The 21,739-nt window shown below is 37.2% G+C and overlaps 1 protein-coding gene and 1 pseudogene across 1 annotated transcript in view; one reads left to right on the top strand and one right to left on the bottom strand.

Moving 5' to 3' along the window:
• The window catches only part of LOC118833242, a 632,463-nt pseudogene that overhangs the window by 89,988 nt on the left and 520,736 nt on the right, over positions 1-21,739 (top strand).
• Positions 10,624-21,739, bottom strand: part of LOC118833239 (tudor domain-containing protein 5-like) — a 55,378-nt gene continuing 44,262 nt past the window's right edge. Inside the window, exons 16-17 of the mRNA XM_036740603.1 lie at positions 17,150-17,296; positions 10,624-10,855 (exon numbers count right to left, since the gene is read on the bottom strand). Of these exons, the coding sequence (XP_036596498.1) occupies positions 10,826-10,855; positions 17,150-17,296 (177 nt within the window). The 3' untranslated portion in view covers positions 10,624-10,825. The remainder of the gene's footprint in view (positions 10,856-17,149; positions 17,297-21,739) is intronic.

The raw sequence follows: 21,739 nt of genomic DNA, 5'->3' as shown, positions 1-21,739 counted from the left end.
ATAATTTTAAGAATGGTTCTGTTTCTCTCCTGTCTCTCCCTTGGCCCTTCCTTCCTATTGATTGATGCCAAGTGGCTTTGCATACTTCATTTCTACTGTGCTGCTTCACTGAGGTTATAGAGAGGTTATGACAGATGTTTCCTGCTTTACATTTATTGTGCTTCTATTTTGGGCTAACCAAAGTTAAGAGACCTACCTGGGAAATTACAGGAGAGTAAAGAACTTTGCAGGCTCGTGTTTTCTTTGGGGATCAAAATATGTTTCTTCTTGTCTTAGGTTCACATCCTCATAGTAGGAAGTGCCTCAGATAGAAAATTATGCCTGAGGGTTCTCAGCATAGAGAATGACCTGGACACAGGGGGTACTATGGTGACATTCTTCTACTCCTGTGGCTTCTTGTCCCAAATCATACCTCCCCCTTCCAGTCATTCATAACAATTATGAGGATGATGATAACTGACATGTATACAGCAAAGTGCTTCATTTACACTGCAGGCATGACTTTTAACAATGAGGAAATTGAGGTTGAAGGAGGGTAACTAGTTGCCCAAGGTCACACAGCTAAGTTGAAGTTAGGATTTTAACTCAAGTCTTCCTGACAGCTATACCGAGACTTGATTCACTAAGCCATGCTGGCTCTTGATATACTTCTCCATATGATGCTACAACCCCAATGGTAGGAGAGTGAAGGGAATGCAGACAGACACTGGGTCAAGACAGCTAGCACTAGTCCATGGTTATCCCATAGTGCCTTTCACAGTCCTTTGCACAAGTGAGTGAATTCATGAGTGTTTAATATATGCAGCTCTTATAACTGATGAAATTAGTAAGGCTTTTATAGACAGCATACCCACAGACTCCTATAATTGTGTTCATGGTGGATCACAGGACTGTACATTTAGAGCTGTAAGAACACACTATGAGCATTTTCCCCCCTGGGAACCTACACCAGTGAACCCATGTCCCTCCCAAAGAGCACATCTGAGTACACAGCCGATCAATGTCCATCAGACACCGTACACTCCAAACTACCTCATTTGCTGTTCTTTACAATCATCCTCAAACCTTCTGTCTTCCTCACCCCCATATTAAATTAACATCCTGGTCTTGTCAATTCTACCTCCATATCTCTCATGTTTGTCCCCTTCTCTCCATTCGTATAGCTATCAACCTGGCTCAGGGTATCATGTCCTCATCAGGTTGAGAGCCTGGATTGTAATAAAACCTTCCCAATCGGTCTCCCCATTTTGCATGAATAAAATCAATGCAGCTAGTATAAGATTGGAAACTTGATTAGAAAATTATCTTCACATCTCATATTTCTAATAACAATCAGATAATACTTCAGTGGCTAGGATCAAATGCAAACTCCTTTGACATTTAAAGTACTTCCCCACCCAGCTCTGATATAACTTTCTACTCTCACTATATACATTGTTCCCTCACAAACTCTTTTAAATCTAGTCAAACCGGTCTACTTGCTGTTCCCCCATACATGATCCTCTGCCTCCTGTCTGTGCTTTTTAGAATACATTCCTTCCTTACATCTGCCTTTTATAATACCTAGTTTCTTTTGAAGTTCAGCTCAAACTCCACACTTCTCAGATATAATCTTACTCTCCCTCTTCCCCAGCTGCTAGTGACTCCCCAACTCCAACTGCCTACCTTCTATTTATTTTGCATATATTTGCTATATTTGTTCATGTACCAATAGAATGTAAGCTCCTTGAAAGAAGGCACTATTTCATTTTTGTTTTTATGTCATCAGCAACTAGAACAGTACCTAGCTAAGAAGAGAGGTTTAATAAATGGTGACTTACTAATGTATAGGAAAATAACACATTTATATAAGACCAAATGCCATTCCTCTATAGATAGAGGGCATGAACAAAGTTCTCAAAAAAGAACAGCAACTATTAGCAACCATATGAAAGATTGCTCCAAACAGCTAATAAAAACAATGCAAATAAAAATCTCTGAGGTTTCAACTTGCATCCAGCAAACTGACACATATGACAAAAGATCATAACAGTAAATATTTAAGATACTATAAGAAGTCATGCATACTTAGCCCTGTTGATGGAGATTCAAATTAGTCCAACTATTCTGGAAAGCAATCTGGAATTGTTAAAAAGAGTATCTAAAATGTCCATACCCTAGAACAAGAGATCACATTTTTAGGTAATACTTTAAAGATGTTGGAGACAGAAAGAAAAGTCTCATGTATGTCAAAATATTCACATCAGTCCTTCTTGTGGTAGGAAATAATTGGAAATGAAGTGCCCATTGATTAGGGTACAGCTTTATGTGTGTGTATACATACATACACGCATACTTGTATGTATCTATGTTTACATGTGCACATATTGCTTCCCTTCAAAAAACACCTTTGAGTAGGGTCTGCTTAATTTTTGGCTTTGTAGTCTCAATGCCTAGCAAAATGCCCAGCACACAGGAAGTTCTTAATAATTAACACTTGTTTTAATGAATACATGAAGACTCTCTTGTCCCCTTGGATTCAGTAAGAACCAAGCCCAGGTCTCTATACCTGTTATAGCACCAGGGCAAAATGCTTTAGGTGCTCAGGCGGTGATGATGCCTACTGGTGATGGAGTCACACCAAGAACTTTTTGGGCAGGTTTTAGTGATTTGGTAGACTATCTATAGTCTTTTTAGTGAACTTGTACCTTTGGATGTTCAACAGTTTTACATCTTCAACAAAAACTGTATATATAGGAAGACAAGGGGTTTTACCAATGAAAATGGAATTCAGAGAACTAATGTCTGGATTACAAAAGCTGAGATATTTTTCTCAGTAGAGATGTCTCCATCGTAACAGTCCTGCTTCAATGGTAGGATGGTACAGAGGAGTGAGTGCTAGCTCTCAAGTCAGAGGAACTAGATTTAAATCCTGCTTCTGTCAGTACTTGTATGATCTTGGGCAAGTCACGTAACATCCCTGGGCCTCAGTTTTCTCATCTGTAAAATCAAAGTTTTGGACAAGACAGCCTCAGACGGCCCTTTCAGCATTCGAAGTTTATTCCCATGATCCTAATTCCTCATCATGGTACAAAGATGATTCTTGACAGCTAGACTAGGGAAGCACAAAGTGTGGTTGGTTTGACATAAAACTGCAAAGGTTTTGAGTATGTGCCTGGGAACAACCAAAACCAGCATCACCAGTAGGCTGGCTGCTAGTTAGGGGACTTACTGTCCCTTCGAACCCATCATGGGTCCCAAGATGACCTATGAAATTGCTAATACAAAATGGCCTTTAGTTCTGTGTGATTCACTATTGCTTTCTCGGTGACAAAGGCAGGAGAGGAAAGGGGCAATATTGCTGAGCTTTGCATTTTCTACAAACATTAATTTAACTTTTGGTTACTCCAAATATATGATTCTTGTCCAATGATCAAACGAGTAGACACATTACTTTAGGAACTTCCAGAAGATAGAAAGAAAAGGAAGATTCAGGTTTTCCTTGGAGAGGCCATAAAAGGCTTGAAATCAGATGTTTCATTCTGAGCCCAAAGGCAAAAAGAATGTTCACTTAAACATGAAGTACCAGTGAAGACCATAAACAAATGTGAAGATAATTGGCAGTAATACTTGTGTAGTAATGCTACTGTCCTAAAAGGTTCTGAAGTAGCCTATTGATACCCACCCTACTCAGCTCCCCACAAATACTTGATGCAAATTTGTGGGAGAATTCAGCTTCACATAAAATTTCAAGCTTTTTTTCAAATTTTTTTTCCAAAATTTCCCATTTTTCTATCCATTGACTTATCATTACACCAAATCAATGTATACCCAATTCAGTTATAATCAGAGAAAATGTAGTAATGGTAAATACTTAAAACTCCCATAAGGCTTTCTCTTTTGCATTACTAACACAACACAAATTAGGCCCATCACCTTTCCTGGCCATTATTAGCTACAGCTATTTCATTTGGTAGAAAAATGAAGGTTAAAATATTCAGGCAAAGGGGCTATGCAGAGGATGGGATATGGAGGATGTGAGGTGGGTAGATCAGGCCATCTTTTGACTCCCTCCTTTGGATTATCTGACATTCTGCTGCATTCAAACTTCAAGTCTAAACATAAAGTTTGAATAATTTTCCAAAAGATTCATTTATGGCCTTACTCTTCAAAGTCAATAAAACAATGAAAAGAATTAACTATCAAAAGCCCATCACAAACTAAGAGAAAGGAAACTCAGCGGAAAGAGTTCCCCTGGTAAAGGGAAAGCAGGTTCCTGGCATTCCTGTCCTTTCATTTTCCTTTTAGCATCACTTATTATAAACATCTAATGGACATAGCATTTTCATGGTTTCTGCTGCTTCTACTTCAGACATGATGTAAACTGAGAAAAAGAGCACTCCGGAACTTAGGAGGCAATAGCAAGCCATGAGGAAACAATTCTCTTCCTGTTATCACTAGATTTTACCACATCCATTTGGGCATCAAATCATAAGACTAAACTTAGTTCTAACCTGACAACTTTGAAAGTCACTTTTAGTTTCATTTCAGCCAAAGAACCTAAAGTGAGATCCTTGTGGATGGATGATTGGATTACGGATTTAGAATTAGAAGGGACTTTTTTCAGGTTTTGTATTCCAACCCCTAAACTTTAACCTATTAAGTCAATGGCGAAGCATCCAAGAAAAGACTGAAAACCAAGACTGATGCAAGAAAGGTTTCCCTGAACTGTAGTATGATGCAAATGCTTCTAATGGTTGGTAAGAAATAGCACTTAGGTTGCTTTGTAACTTTCTCTTTCATAAATCCCTCACCAGAACCTGAACCAAATAAATGTCTGCTATGGAGAATAATCTAAGCAGATGAAATATGTTTTTCTCCATATTTCCTTCAATTATAAGGTGCTTCATTGAATTCTAAATCCAAAGTTAAAGGGAACTAAATTTACTTCATGATTATAGTAAAACCCTTCCAGCACATCTTTTCCTAAAAAAAAGGTTTCATTAAAAAAAGTTTTATCAATGCCTTTGGTAATCACATCAGTCATATCTGGATATATACTTCCTCTCTCCTCTCCAATCCTCTAACACACCCAAAGAACTCTCGCTTCTCACAAGTAAAATAGTTAAGCAAAACAGACACATCTGCCCAATTTGATAGCATATGCAACATCTATACTGAGATTTTTCTACTTCTTCAAGGAAAGGAAGGTATTACATACACTTCCTTATCTCTTCCTTGGGGCCAAAACGGTCATTGCAATTACTGTTAGGCAGAGTTTCACTTCCATTGTTTCTAAAGGCTATTCAGAATACAACAATGGAAATGAAAGAGAGATGGTTAGCTGGACCATATTAGTAAAGGAAATTATTCCAAATAGGAGGAAACAAGAGGAACGTAAAATTAGTCCAATTTGTTAGAAACACTGCAATATAAAGTGCACTCACTTCATTAAAGATGATTTTCCAAATGGGGAAAAACTTGATCTTTAATCATAAAAGCTTCTTGAATCTGGCTCTTTTTAATATTTTTTCCCCAATTACATGTAAAAACAATTAATATCTGTTTTTATAATTTTTTGAGTTCCAAATTTCCTGACACTTTCCCCTTTCCCCGCATTCCCCGCCCCCAGCATTGAGAAGGTATACAATTGATACAGGTTATACATGTTGGCTCATTTAAGACTGTCTCACTATCATGGTCTTGGACAAACAAGATAATACCTATATTACCTACATATGGTGGTTTCTCTCATCTTAGATCAGAAAGTTAAATGTCACCTGTTACATGTTCCTCCCTCCAGAATGAGCAGCATGACTGAGGTAAGCTTGGATAATTCACAAGCACAACTAGGAACAGAATTTAGTTTTACTGACTAAATAAAAGTTTATCTTAATGTTTGCTCTTTTCTTAATTTCAAAATTCAAACTTCTTGGTCCAAATTTCTTGTGGAGTTTACTAATAGCATCTAACCCCAAGAATATGGGTAAAAGCCAAAAACTCCATAAACTCCTAATCATTTGGGGGGAATTATTTTTCTGATTATTTTCTAGATTTTACTCAAATCTAGATATGGAGAAATTGTGTAAGTGATATGAAATATTTTACTATATCTACGTTTTCAATAAATATCCCCTAACCACGAATAATGAACATAGAACTACAATGTCTGTCCACTTTTCTCTCCTGCTTCTTCCTATAAATGGTTTCCCTCTCCCAGATAAAGACAAGAACAGTATTATTTTCAACCTTCAGAAAAAAAGGCGTTACTTTTGGCACCAGAATATATGCCCACATGGATGACCAAGGCTGCGCATATTTGTAATAGAAGTAAACACATTATAAAGTAAGAAAATGATTTATAGCAAATCCTTGCCTATTTGGAGAGTATATCATTTGAAGACAGTAGTAGTCTTCACAGGCTAAGCAGCAAAAATTAGAAGGGAGCATTGTACCTCAACCCAAAGATATTATCTACATACATGCAATTAGAAGAGATTTTAAACACTAAGTACACATTTTTACTATGGGAATTATCTATTAGTGATTCTTCTGCCTTGGGATATGGAGAGTCCATTCAGGAATAAGGTGAAAGACAGACTGAAGCTTCTGAATCAAGCTTTTCAGTCACATTCACTGAACATAGAAGGCAAACTATGCAAATGATAGGACTCTGAAAATGTAATCAGGGACTCAAGGAGGTGTGTAAAGGCCACAGGTGCAGAATCTGCAGCTGGAGGCCTTGGGCGCCTCTCCAGACTCTGCTTCTTACTAGTCCTGGGATCTCAGGCACTTTATTTCATTTCATTTATCTGGGCCTCAGGTTCTTCATGTTAAAAGAACGGGCCAGACTAGATGGGATCTACAATCCCTTCAAACTCTAAATGAAGTTAATATATAAAAGGGGTCTACTTGCTCAAGGCATTGAGGGAAGAAAATCAGGTGAAATCTTTCAAACCTTTTCAAAGATATGGATCTACAAATAATTTTTAGATGACATTGGAGGGCGTAGTCATTAACAAGATTTTTAAATAGGCAACTAATTTGAAAATGAAGAGCAGATGAGGCCTACTGTCCCCAAAAATGTAGTTTAGATAAGTGAGGCACTAATTCTATTTTTACAAAGCCAAAGGGAATTTCTCCATTTTGCTTAGCTATTGTATTTGGATTACAGACAAATAAAATTGTAATGCCTGCTAAATTAACAGCTAATTATAAAAGAAATAGCTGAAAACTCCTAAGAGAATAAATGTGACATTCTATGAAACTTGGAGGTCTGGAATAAAATCAACCAAGATGTTACTGACAAACTCCAGAAATCAAAAGAACTTTGAACTGGTCATTTAGTCTAGCTTCTCTCAATTTACAGAGAGGTAACTGACTCAGAGAGATCAAACAACACCACGTTAACTACAAATGGTAAGTGGCAGAGCAAGAATTTGAACCCAGGTCTCCTGACACCAAGTACGGCAATCTTTTCTTTTACTACCCTCCAGCTTTAATACCAACATTACCTGACTTTCCTTAACACAAATAACTTTCCCTTAGAACCTAGCCTAAAAGCCTTGTGTTAGGGCAGGAAAAGTAAGACATAGCCGTTTTTGAATCAGGAGACTCTCAGCTTCTTCATCCAAGATAATTCTTCGATGCCAAGATAAAGTAGAATTCAAGTAAAATTGGTTCTAGAAAACCCATTTTCGCAAGTTCAGAAAGAGCCCTGTTCCCAAGCAGAACGCTGTCAATGTTTTATCACTATGCAACAACCAAGAAAATTAAGCTATGAGCTTCATCTTGGAGACACATTCTATATAGCTTGTTTTGGTCTATGGTCAAGACTCTAATTTCACATAAAAGGAACTAGTCTCTGCACTGGAAAAATCACTGACTTAAAACAGTTAAGTTTTATTCATCTACAGGGCTCAATCAGCTGAACAGAAAGGCTTCTCCCAGTGATCCATCTATTTACATTCAGTGAAAGTTTACAAGGCATTCCTTAGTAATTGGTAAAATGTATCAATTGGTATGTAAGTCATCAGGAATGGTGCTGAGCTGAAATTACAGACTGAAGAACTATGCACACTTGGTGGCTAAGTGAGAGCAATTTCAGAATGAGGCATGATGGTGTGGAATTGCCTTACTACTTGCTGGATAAAAAGAATTTAACCTCTATAGAAACAGTTCTCAAAATCTTGGAAAAGTTTTGCTACATAAAATTTTTGGTCGTTATTCCTTGGTTGAACATTGGTTTCTGACTCATGATAATCTCGTTCACATTTCGGCTGAAAAAAAACACCCCCACATACAGTTGTCTGGTTATTTCAGTTGTCAGTACTAAAGAACACAAAGTTTTCCTAAGCATATTCCCTTCTTTTTCTTTCACCAGGGTTGGCCCTCTAAAGATTCATGATGAGGCTGCAACTTCTGAATTTGAAATCTGAAATACAGGCTTGAAGGAACCATGACTCAAGGGAAAGAGAAGGGGAGATCAGTGATTTCAGATGCTCCCAGGCTCTTCCTGGTTTACATGGGAATGAGTATTTCAAGGACAAAGTAGCTAGAACCTGATGAGTTTAAAACTGATGCCACACTTGGCACTGCTCCCCCTGCCCTGTTTCCTGTGGCTTGCCTGGCAGTACCCTAACCACCAGTCCAGAATCATACTTCATAAGCACTATGTCTTATACTCCCCAAAGAACATAAGGCTTCAGAACAGTAGTTGCTTTCCAGAAAAAAAATGTTAGGGGTCCCTGCTTTTGGTATAGGTGATGCTATTATGTTAACTCCTGACATAAGAAATTTGATCACATCAGCTCCTAAAACAGAGTAGCAGTATAGCCTAAGAAAAACACAAACCAAAACCAAAACCAAAAACCATGCCTCTTTGCTCATATGCAAAACCCAGAGCATTACCTACTTTTAAATGGTTCCAAGTGTTACGTCAATATTCTGCTTATTAGGTCAAGTCACAATTATACTTCCTGCTGTAAAGGGTAATCATTCGGCTCTCCAAAGTTAAACGAAAGGACTCAGAAGTTCATGTTTCACAGGTACCTTCTCATGATTGACTTTCTTGTTTATTCTGCTTAAATCAGAGGTTGTCTTCTTTCAAAGTATGTTGACACTGATTAATTTTGAATGGCCCTAAATGATTCTCCACATATGGCTAATGGCAAGTTGGCCAATTATAATAAGGCCCATAAACATATGTCTTTGCTTTATCATCTAATCTGCCTACTTGTGAAGTTTGTTTGTGTGGGTTAGAGCTAATTCTATTACTAAGAAAAACCACTTCACATTTTGGCAGATCTTTTCCTGGTAATTTGGTTGTATTATTTAAAGGACAGTAATTTCAGCAGATGAACCTTTGCTTTATGAACTTTATCTGTGGATGAAAATTTACCATCAGTTATCTCGAAGTATAAAGCACTAAAAACACAGATGAGGAAATTAGATACTATAGATGGTAAGAGGAAATTAATGAGTACTTTTCCTTACTTGGTTCTTTTTTTCACATGAAAAATTCTAAGGATCATCATTCTTTAAGCTGTTCAACCCTTGGAAACCCATTATTACATTCAGAAAACTACTGAAACCTACATTACACACCGGAAATTCTCCCACCCACATCAAATCATGTCCAAATGGTCACACAACACCACAGATGCTATTAATTGACCACTGACTCATATTGTTTTTGACTCACAAAACTTTTCTAGTGTACAGTTGCTAAAATTCCAATGCTAGTCCATTTTAGTCAGCTGTGCTAACCACCTTTAAAATTAAAAAAAAATACATAAAAAATGGGCATACCATCATCCTGATAATGACACTGTATTTAATAGTAAAATGTTTTTTTTCAAATTTTACAACATGTTTAAGCATTTCAAACTTCTGTCTTATCAGCATCCAAAGCAACTGGGTTGCCTTTTTTCATTACTATGTAACTCTTAAGAAAGAAGTTTGGGTAAACAATAATCTTGTTTAAATGGAATATCATATTTATGTAAGTAATTCCTTCCACTCATAAGATATTTAGTGATAAAACGGATGGAAAGGGGTTTAAATTACTCCAAGCTATGTTCAGAGTTGAACCTAATTGACCTGTGGCTTAAAAATCTCCTTTGAAGTCATAGAAAGAGCCATCCAACAGGTGTAAATAGTGCTTTTTTCCTTGCAACTAACAAAGTAATTCAAGTTGTTTCAAATTCTCTTCCATCTCTTGAATAGCTTCCGCTGTGAGCAGGGAAGAATATGTGGAGAAATAAGAATCCTCTCAAAAACTGCAAAGTAGATGTCAATTTGGGAGAAAATATGATGTGTTACTATGAATAGTCAACTAGCATTGCTTACTTAGTTCAGAAGCCCGGTTCAATAAATATTATTTTTTTCTAAGAACTAAATGGAATGTCAAAAAGCAAGTCACAGAATCTGGCTGGCTTACTAGGGGATATGTTTGCTTTATAAATGCTAAAGCTGTACCACTTAAAAACTCTTGCTAGATTTCTGTTTACATATTTCTGGCTATAGCTATAGAAGACAGCTAAAGTTTTAGAGTCTTATGTTGTTCTTCAGGAGATTTCCCTATACTACAAAATATATGGCTTTAATTTAAAAATCAAAGTGAGGTAAACTAAGCCAAAAATAAAGCTTCCATAGAATACAGGTTTTATTACTGAGAACAGAAAATATTGTAATATAGTGGCAGAGACAATGAAGATAAGGGAAGGAGCCTTGAATTAACACTTCAAAATCAAGAGAGAGTATAAAAGAGATCTGTTCCATGGATCCTTGTTGGGCACAGGTGGTATCTTTGAACACTGTAAGGCCATGGTTGCTGGAAGAATCTTTATTCCTCATATTTCCTGGAGTAACATCTCTGAGAAGAAAATAAAGCATAAGAACATATTTCAGAAGGAAAATAAGCATAAAAATAAAATGTATTTATGTCAAACACTGGGTAGGCCACCCAGGAGGATTTATGGAATGGATGAAAAGAGGGAGAGGGGTTTTTACCCACATCGATGAAATTACAGACCAGTTGGATTGTTGAAGTAGGATTTCACAGAAGTCCTTCAACTTTTCTTTTTCCTACTATAAACAAAATAAACATTCAAATGGATCCCTTCAAAAATATATTCTTATTCTAATTCCAGGCTGTCCAAAGGTAAAATTAAAACATGCAAATATTTGGTTCAACTCAACATTTACCAAGTGTCTATTATGTGCAAGTCACTGTGCTACATTCTGGTTGCCAAGGGATCAATAAATTGGTTTTCAGCAAAGGTAAGCAATACCCTGCATAAAATTCCGGCCAAATAGGAAGACTTGTTTAGTGATATGGGAGTGATAGAAATCTTTGTGATAAAAGTGAACCTACCCTTTTGTAGTTAGTAATGGTGAAGGAAAGTAATGTTCAATTACTCTAGACTTAGAGAAAGATTTTTTTAAAAATTTGGATGAAAGATAAGGATGATTTTTGACTAGAGTCTCTAAGGGAAAATAGGGTACCCCACTGCCATCATCATTCAGCAAGCTCTCTACTACCTTTGAAGTTCAGAATATCTGGTAATAAAACCCCATCTAAATCCTTGCTGTCATCATTTACCAACCTCCAGGTCACTTTCCCTTTCTTCCTCAGCGAGTTTTGCACCTAGTTGGGTTGGTCTTTGCTCTCAAACCCAACCCTTCTCCTTCTGTTTTAGTAAACTTCCAATATTCACACTGTACAACAAATTAGCCTCCTAGATCATCCACCTCAACTTCCATGACCTCAGTCACCCCAGACTCTGAAATTCCCATCTCTGGTTACAATGCCTTGTCCTTATTTCCGTTTCCTTCTCTGCTTCTGTACTTTATTCACACTAGACAAGCTCTGGTCCCTCAACTCCTACCTATTCTCCTTGTCTACTGCCTTTACAGTATCAGAAGGGGAAGACACCCCTTCAAAGGCCATGTAGTCCAACCAGTATGTGAACAGGAATCCTGTCTACAATATCTCTAACAAGTAATCATATAACCTTTGCTTAAGACCTGCAGTGAAAAGGGATCTACCACCTCCCAAGGCATCCCATTTCATTTTTTTGGATAGTTATGTTAGGAAATTTTTCCTAGTAGTGAAGGAAGACCTGAAAATTTCAGTTTATATGAAAACTCCACAATATTAAAGTGAGGCAACAAGGTGACTTTCCTACTGAGAAATTCCTCACAATTTTAGTCTACATTAATAGAAATATATAGATTTATTTGGACCCTACAAAGTTCTACCATGTGTTTTTACTAATTATAATCAGACTATATGTGACTACATTGTGTCCAGTTTTAGGTGCATTTTAAGAGATCCGTTGACAAATTAAAGACTCTGAGAGAATAGCAACCTGAATGATGCTTATTTGGAAAGCATTTTATATAAGGAATGGCAGAAGAAACCAAGTATACTTAGCCTGAAGATTTTTCTGGAAGAGTGGAAGTAAGAAACAAGGGACACTAAATAGGGGTCCTTCAAAAATTTTAAGATAATTATGTGGAAGAAGCTGCAGTCTCCAAAGATACCAAAACCAATAAGTAAAAATCGGACGGAAAGTTCTTTTATTATGAAAAACCTAACTACTGGAGCAGATTAAAATATGACTCATTGACTTTGCAAAATAATGAATCCCCTATCAATGGAATAGTACAAACAGAAATCAGAAGATAATCTCTAAGGGATTTCTGCATTGGGTGAGTGGCTGGGCTAGATTATTATTAATATTTCTTCTAATACTAAGATTCCATGAATCTATGAAAAGAGAACTAGGATTCCTAACAAGTATAGGATCAAGAATACAACATTACATTTGTCACTCATTTGCAGATAAGGGAGTACTTAAACATACTTAAACCAGTGTGCTTCTCCTGGGAATCAACCACTGTGGGAAGTAAATTACAGGTAAGTGCTGCTATAGTAAGCTGGATTTGCTTTGGCAGCATTTGAACACGACCAGGCTCAAGATGGTTTAATTCTGCTGACCGCTGAAAATGAATCAGAAAGATGTAGAACTCTTCCAATGATTTGGAAGGCGTGGAAGAATCTGATGGATCTTCTAAGGTTGCTGTAGTTATATTAGAAAGAATGGGGGGACAGGGAAAAAATTAAAATTAGCACCATATAAGCAGAATTACATCCCCTCCACTTTTCCATTCCTTTCAATGATTATAGAAAAAACTGGGCATTTCTAAGAACACTTTGTAGCACAGGAATCATGTTGAGGGAGAAAAACCTAGGGATTCAGGAATCTCAAAACTAAAGTTCCCAGGACTGGAGTTCCCAGACAGGGTCACTGAAGGGGAGTACCCCTCAAGGACCCAAGTACTGGAGAGGGTCGGGGTCAACCGGAATGGATTCACCATCTCAAGCATTCTTTAAGTCAAGTTGGCAAAAGTTTATGGTTATGCTTTACAGCAGGAAACAGTTCTTGGGTAAACTGAAACCTTACAGGGATGCAGGAAAAGTTTTTATAAGAGATTTGGGGGTGAAACATGTCAAGTAGGTGTTTTGGGGTGGGATTAGGGAGTGGTTAAGGGGTGGTCAGTTCTTAGAGGAACATGCACTTTTTGTATCTACTGAGCAGGCTTATTACCCAGAGTTCACTGGGAAATAGCCCAAGGCGGGGACTACTAGGAGAAGTGGTTTTGACAGTGAAGCATCACTAAGTTAACTAATGGTCAGGGCTGACTGGGAATATCTAGGTGGCTCTCATCAAATGTCTTGTTAGACAAAATAAATGTAAGAGAGTACACATTTGACTATATCTAGGATACATATCAGTAAGGTCAGTAAGTAGTAAATATGGTCATGACCCAGTGCACAGCTAATTATCAGTACACAGGGATGCCTACTGTGAAAGGAGTACAGATAAATGTGTTGCTGGGGCATGCTGCCCTTGAGCTAGAGAGACAGTATTTTGAGGCTAGGGTGATTTTAGAGCTGGATGTAGTTTTGGAATTGGGGTTCAGGCACAGACACCTAAGAAGAGTCTGCTGGAATTAGGGTCCAAGCACAAGCACCCAAGTAGCCCATCAATTAGATCCCTCCATTTTGCCCTGCCATCAAATCAAGGGTATGATTAAAACTGAAAATAAATACTGCCTATATATGCAAAAGTGGGTTTTTTTTTCCTTTACAAAAATAACTAGCTTAAGTACTACTATAATCTTATCAATCAACAAAATACTCTGAATCATCCAGCAACAGTCACTGACTACCATTATCTTTCCAAACCCTAAAAAAAACATAGACAACTTTTAAGTCTTCATTTGTTTCAGGTCCAACATATTTAATTTAGATTCACACAACTATCTTGCAACAGGAAAGCTTTATCTGTCATTCCTTAATCTATGCCTGACATTTCAATTCGACACGTTCAATTAATATTTTACTGAGTACCTATTGTGTATTAGGCACTGAGGATACAAAGACAACAAAAAAATCACAAATTTTTAGAGTTCAAAGGAACCACAGCAGACATCTAGTCCAACGCAAAATCTAAAAAGAATACCTACAACACAACTGGCAAGTGGTCATTTGCATCTGAAGACTGCCAATGAAGAGGAACCTGCCCCCAACTCGAAGGCACCGCATTCCACGTATGGATGGCTCTAATTATTAACAAGATTTTCCTAACATCAAGCCTAAATTTGTCTCTTGGCACTTGCAATTATTGTTCTTAGTTGTACCCCATAGGGTTAATATCTTTTCCCACGTGGTGGCTCTTCCAATACTTGAAGAGAGCTACCATCTCCCCCAAGTCTTCTCTTCTCCAAGCTAAACAGAGGATCATACATTTAGAGCTGGACAGAACTACAGAAACCATCTAGTCCAACCCTCTCATTTCTGATGAGGTCACACAGATAATCAACTAATCCTCACATGGCATGGACTCAAGGTTCTTCATCATCTTGGCTGCCCTGCTCTTAATATTCTAAAGCTTATCAACATCCTTCCTAAACTCTGGCACCGAGAAATGAACACAAACCTTAAAATGTGGTTTAACAAGGATAGCTACAAGGGGACTGTCACCTGCTTATTCTAGAAAGCCATGCCTCTCTTGACGCAGCCCAGGATAGCATCTGCTTATATGGCTTCTACATTACACTCATACTGAGCTTTTACTGTTAAAACACCCATTACTGTTTCAGACAAACTGCCTAACCATGCTCCCCTTTTTTAATCTTGACAAACTGATTTTCTGAACCTATGTAACACTTTTTACATTTAACCCTATTAAATGATTTCTTATTAAATTTAGCTCAATATTGTTGCCTGTCAAGATCTTTCTGGATATTGATGTTGTCAACCAGTTTTAGCTGTGTTCTCAGCTCCAATAGTTTCATCTACAAATGTACTAAGCATGCCATCGGATGCCTTTATCCAAGACACTGATAAAAAAGTTAAATAGTACAGGACCATTTCATTGGATACTACCTTCTAAGAAAACTTTTTTTGACAGACCAATCAACCAGTTCCAAATTCATCTAACCTCCATCTCACCATTTTTCACGGCAACAATATCAGATAGTGCATCAAACACTTTGCTAAAACCTATGTAAACTATAGCTACAGCATTTCTCTCATCTATCAGTTTTTCAACGTAGTAAATAATGGTAGTATGGCATGACCTATTCTTGATGAAGCCTATCGATTTCACCTTTGCAGCATCTCTACAATTTGCCTCCTTCTCTCACACTGCCACCACTCTTGCGCAGGCTCTCATCAGCTCACACTTGGACTGCCACAACAGCCTGCTGATGGGTCTCCCCACTCCAGTCCATCCTCCATTCAGCCACCAAAGTGATTTTCCTAAAGCACAGGTCTGACCATGTCATCCCTCTACTCAATAATCTCCAGTGATTCCCGATCACCTCCATGATAAAACACAACATGCTCTGCTTACCATTCAGAGCCCTTCATAACCAAACCCCTTCCTACCTTTCCAGTCCTCTTACACCTTATTCCCCAACATATCCTCTTGGATCCAGTGACACAGGCCTCCTGGCTGTTTCATCAACAAGACGCTCCATCTCTTGGCTCTGAACATTTTCTCTGGCTGTCTTGCATGCCTGGAACACTCGCCCTCTTCATCTCTACCTACTAGCTTCTTTAAGTCCCATCTTTAATAGGAAGCCTTTATCAATCTCTCTTAATTCCAATGCTTTCCTTCTCTTGTTTCCTATTTATTCTGTATACAGTTTGTATGTATTTGTTTGCTTGTTGTCTCCCCCGTTAGACTGTAAGCTCTTTGAAAGCAGGGACTATCTTACCTCTTTTGTATCTCGGCATTTAGCACAGTGCTCAGCATTCAGTAAGGTGTTTAATGTCTGTTGACTGTTTATCTTTTTTAAAATTGGGATCTAATTGTTTCACTATGCATTTCTGCTTCTGATGAGACCTTTGGTAGTCCATATATAACATGCCATTATAAAACCACACAATCAGTCTGTATGTCTGTTTTGCTCTGAAACTAATTCTGTTCTCAAGCAATCTATATTTCTGAAGCAGTCTGCTATATATGGTAGACTATGATTCTGTTTTCACTGATTTCACCTCATGAATTGGTCTGATTTATGAAGAGTTTAATCATAAGAAACCCATCCTTCCTAAATCTTCCAGTTCTTAAGTTGCTTTGACTTTAAGCAGTATTCCTTATAAACCCTCTTTAATCACAAACACTTTGCAACTGCTTTTAAGATGACTCTGACATATCTGAACAATATCAATTAGTTGTGCTTTATATCAAGGTTAGTGTCTTCCACCAAAGCATAATGACAGAAACTAAACAATGTTACAAGCCAGAGACAGTTGTACAAGCTGGAATAAGTTGGGAGAGATCATTCTTCTTTCCCAGAAGTATTTAGTTCTGATTTTTTGAGGATTTCTCTAATGCCAGGCCTGAATTGGCTTTCAAAGAGATTGTCAGCTATATTAATTTATGCAATGGTTTAGAGACCTACGCAATTAAAATCATAAAACATCACATTCGGTAACTTGTATGTGAAATCAAATTTACATTTTCCGTATTAACATCTCTTCTGTCAACTGCAAAAGAGGGAAGATCTAGCGAGAATTTTATTTGTAAAAAAATTCAAAGTGTTCCACAGGCTGATATTCAAACTTGTCACAATACCAGGTACTGACCTTGTGGTTCTTGGCTGTGTCAGTGATAGTTTCCTGAGCACCCTGTTCCTGGAATTTTGATGTTTTAAGTTCAATCCTCATATCATTCTCTGACTCTGAATGCTGCCTTGCAGCATTCCGTGGTTCTTCAGCAGCAGAACACCATCTCTACATGAAAAATAGTAATTGCAGGTAAAATAAGGTCAAGTACAACCTTAACTAGGAAGGAGAATGTCTTTTAAGAAAGTAAAAAAAGAAGCTGTATATCTTAAACAAAATAATAAATTGTCGTGACAGGCATGGAAAACTCAGCTTATAATATATTATCCTATTTCTCCTTTCTGACATGTATGCTATTCATTACTCCAATGTTACATTCAAATTGCTTAAAAATTCTCAACCTTGCTAGAAATCACGTAAGAGGAAATTCAGCAATTTGACTGTAACTCCCTAGATACAAATCCATCAACATTTCCTGGTTGAAATATAACTCATTTCTATTGAGTTTATTTACAGGTTCAAGCCAACTAAGTGAATTACTTGGAAGACACAAAAGTGAATGCAACTCTTAAAATAGATCTTTTCAGTTTTATGCAACTTTTAAGTTTGACTATCATGAAGGAGGAACTTACTAAAGACTTTTCTCTATGGCTATATAGCAGAGGGAAATTAAAAAAAACTTTCTTATGGCTCCTTTGATTTTATTTATTTCCGTTTGTTATACTGTAATTAGATTTTTATTTTTAAGTTTACAGCACTCAGTTTCACAACGTTTGAGAGTTACCCAATTTTCTTCCCCTCCCTCCCCTACCCCTAATCCCCAAGACAGGACATGGAATCTGATATATGTTCTACATAACCTTCGCATTAAAATTATTTACATAAGAGTCAAGTAGTAAAGAAGAATTATGACCAGTGGAATGACATTAAATGACCGGAGAAATTGGAATATGATATTCTGAAGGGCAAAGGAGCTTGGACTACAACCAAGGATCGACTACCCAGCAAAACTGAGCATAATTTTTCAGGCAAGGAGATGGACATTCAATGAAATAAGGGAATTCCAGACCTTCCTAATGAAAAGGCCAGAACCCAATGCAAAATTTGATCTTCAAATACAAAACTCAAGAGAGACATAAAAAGGCAAACAGGGGGAAAAAAACCCCACAAACCTTGTTAATCAATAAGGGCCAAATGTTTACATACTTATATAGGATTATATATATGCCAATCTTGAGAATAGTACAGTTTTTATGACAATTGAAAGGGATACACATAGACTATGGGTATCAGTATAAAATAACTGATATAAGGATAAAAAACATAATTAAGAGATGTAAAGAGAGGGTTCTGGGAGAAGAGGTAAGGAGGTAATAGAAAAGGCTAAATTACATCAAATGAAGAGGTACAAAAACACAATATAGTAAAGGGAAAGATGGGAGGGAGAAGAGTAGTGTATGAATTTTACTATTATCGGTTTTGGTTCAAGAAGAGAATAACATACTCTGAAAGGTACATAAATCAAACTTGTCCTACAGACAGCAGGCAGGGAAAGGAGAAAGGAAAGGGCAGGTGGTTGGAAGGGAGGAAAGAAGTAGCAAGGAGAAAAGGGTAAGATAAGGGAGGGAAATCAAGAGGGAGGGTAATTTGAGGAAATGAAGGGGTAAGATTTAACCCCTCTTAGGTACATAAGATTATACAAAACGAGGCCTTGATTCAATTGCAAAGCTAGCCCCCTCTTAACTTGACTCAATTGCAAATCTGGCACAAGTCTTATCTCCTAAAGTAGAAAGCCCTGGGAGCACAAGAAGGAGGTTCCTCCCTGGGTCCTGGCCAAGACCCTGAGATGGACCAGTGTCCTGGGAACTAGCCACTCCAAGGACAGGCTGCATTTGGAGACCTTGAAGGGATTGGCCTCCTTTCAGGGCCTTGCATTAAGATGCAGCATTTGCCAAAAACATCTGCCCTGATGCCTTCTTTGTTCCCAGTATTATATATGCCATAAGATTCAGACCCCAAATTGGAATCTCACCCATGGCAGAGATGTCTGGCCTGGGACTTTCGTGAGCGGGACCCCGACGGCTGTACCCTGGGATTCCCCAGCTTGTGTGATCGGGTGTTGGTGCTTCCCCGCATCAGTGATGACTATAAATATGTTGATTTTAGTACTTGCCTGTGCGATGGTGACAAGGCGGTTGGAGCCCTGTCTCTCGAGCCATTCCTCTAATTTAGTAATTGCCTTGCTATCATTATTCTTAAGCCTTCCTCTCTGCTACTTTCAATTTCCATCTTTTTCACCTGTGTTTTAATAATAAAAGAAAAAAACACTTTCGGGCTTCTTGGAGTGCAGAGTGTTTTGTCCAGGTGAATCTGAACCTTAACTGTACAGGAAGGTGGTGGTCAAAATCAAAACTCTTTTGAGGAGCAGAAGGGGGAGAAATAAAAGCATAAACACGGGGGGTGGGGAGAGACAGGATGGAGAAAAAGACACAGGCTGTAATCATAACTGTGAATGTGAATGGGATGAACTCTCCCATGAAATGGAGACAGATAGCAGAATGGATTAAAAACCATAATCCTACAATATGTTGTTTACAGGAAACACATTTGTAAAAGGGGGATACACACAGGGTAAAAGCAAGAGGATGGAGTAGAATGTATTGTGCTTCAGCTAAAGAAAAAAAAAAGCAGGAGTAGCAATCCTAATCTCAGACAAAGCAAAAGCAAAGATAGATCTAATTAAAAGTGATAAGGAAGGACACTACATCCTGCTAAAAGGCACCATAGACGATGAAGCTGTATCATTATTTAACATATATGCATCAAGTGGTATAGCATGCAACTTCTTAAAGGAGAAGTTAGGGGAGTTACAGGAAGAAATAGACAACAAAACTATACTAGTGGGGGACCTCAACCTCCCCCTCTCTGAACTTGATAAATCTAACCTCACGATAAACAAGAAAGAAGTTAGAGGTGAATAGAATTTTAGAAAAGGCAGATATGATAGACCTCTGGAGAAAACTGAATACAGATAAAAAGGAATATACTTTTTTTCTCAGCAGTACATGGCACATATTCAAAAACTGACCATGTACTATGGCATAAAAACATCACAATCCAGTGCAGAAAGTCTGAAATAGTCAATGCATCCTTCTCAGATCATAACACAACAAAAATTATTTGTAATAAACACTATGGAAAGATAAACAAAAATTAATTGGAAACTAAATAATCTAATTCTAAAGAATGAGTGGGCCACAGAACAAATCACAGAAACAATAACTTCATTCAAGAGAATGACAATAATGAGACAACATAACAAAACTTATGGGATGCAGCAAAAGCAGTTCTTAGGGGAAGTTTTATATCTCTAAATGCTTATATGAATAAAATAGAGAAAAAGGAGATCAACAAATTGGGCATGCAACTGAAAAAGCTAGAAAAAGAACAAACTGAAAATGCCCAATTAGATACCAAATTAGAAATACTGAAAATCAAAGGACATAAATAAAATTGAAAACAAGAAAACTTTTGAACTAATAAATGAAACTAAGTGCTGATTTTATGAAACAACCACTAAAACTGATAAACCCTTGGTCAATTTGACTAAAAAAAAAGAAAACCAAAATACCAGTATCAAAAATGAAAAGGGTGAATTCACCTCCAATGAAGAGGAAGTTAAAACAATAATTAGGAATTATTTTGTCCAACTGTATGCCCATAATTTTGATAACCTCAGGGAAATGGATGAATATTTATGAAATACAAATTGCCCAGGTTAACCAAAGAGGAAGTAAATTACCTAAATAACCCCATCTCACAAAAAGAAATTGAGCAGGCCATCAACGAACTCCCTAGGAAAAAATCTCCACGGCCAGAAGGTTTTACATATGAATTCTATTAAACATTTAAAGAACAATTAATTCCGGTACTTTATAGACGATTCGGGAAAACAGGCAAAGGAAGAGTCCTACCAAATTCTTTTTATGACACAAATATGGTACTAATACCTAAACCAGGAAGAGTCAAAACAGAGAAAGAAAATTATAGAATACTTTCCCTAATGAATATTGATGCAAAAATTTTAAATAAAATATTAGCAAAAAGACTGCAGCAACTTATCATGAGAATAATACACTACAACCAGGTAGGATTTATTCCAGCAAGGCAAGGCTGGTTCAATATTAGGAAAACTATCAGCATAATTGATCATATAAATAGCAAAACTAGCAGAAACCATATGATTATCTCAATAGATGCAGAAAAAGCTTTTGACAAAATACAACACCCATTCCGATTAAAAACACTAGAAAGCATAGGAATGAATGGAGTCTTCCTTAAAATTATGAATAGCATCTACCTAAAACCATCAGCATTCCCAATAAGATCCGGGGTGAAACAAGGATGTCCATTATTACACCTATTATTCAATTTGGTAATAGAAATGTTAGCTTTAGCATTAAGAGAAGAAAAAGAAATTGAAGGAATTAGAATAGGCAAAAAAGAAACTAAATTATCATTTTTTGCAGAGGATATAATGATTTACTTAGAGAATCCTAGAGATTCAAGTAAAAAACTGCTTGGAATGATAATCAACATTAGCAAAGTTGC

This window comes from Trichosurus vulpecula, assembly GCF_011100635.1.
Source record: "Trichosurus vulpecula isolate mTriVul1 chromosome X unlocalized genomic scaffold, mTriVul1.pri SUPER_X_unloc_6, whole genome shotgun sequence".
NCBI lineage: Eukaryota > Metazoa > Chordata > Mammalia > Diprotodontia > Phalangeridae > Trichosurus > Trichosurus vulpecula.
The sequence above is the reverse complement of the archived record's forward strand: the minus strand, read 5'-3'. Positions and strand labels throughout refer to the sequence as shown.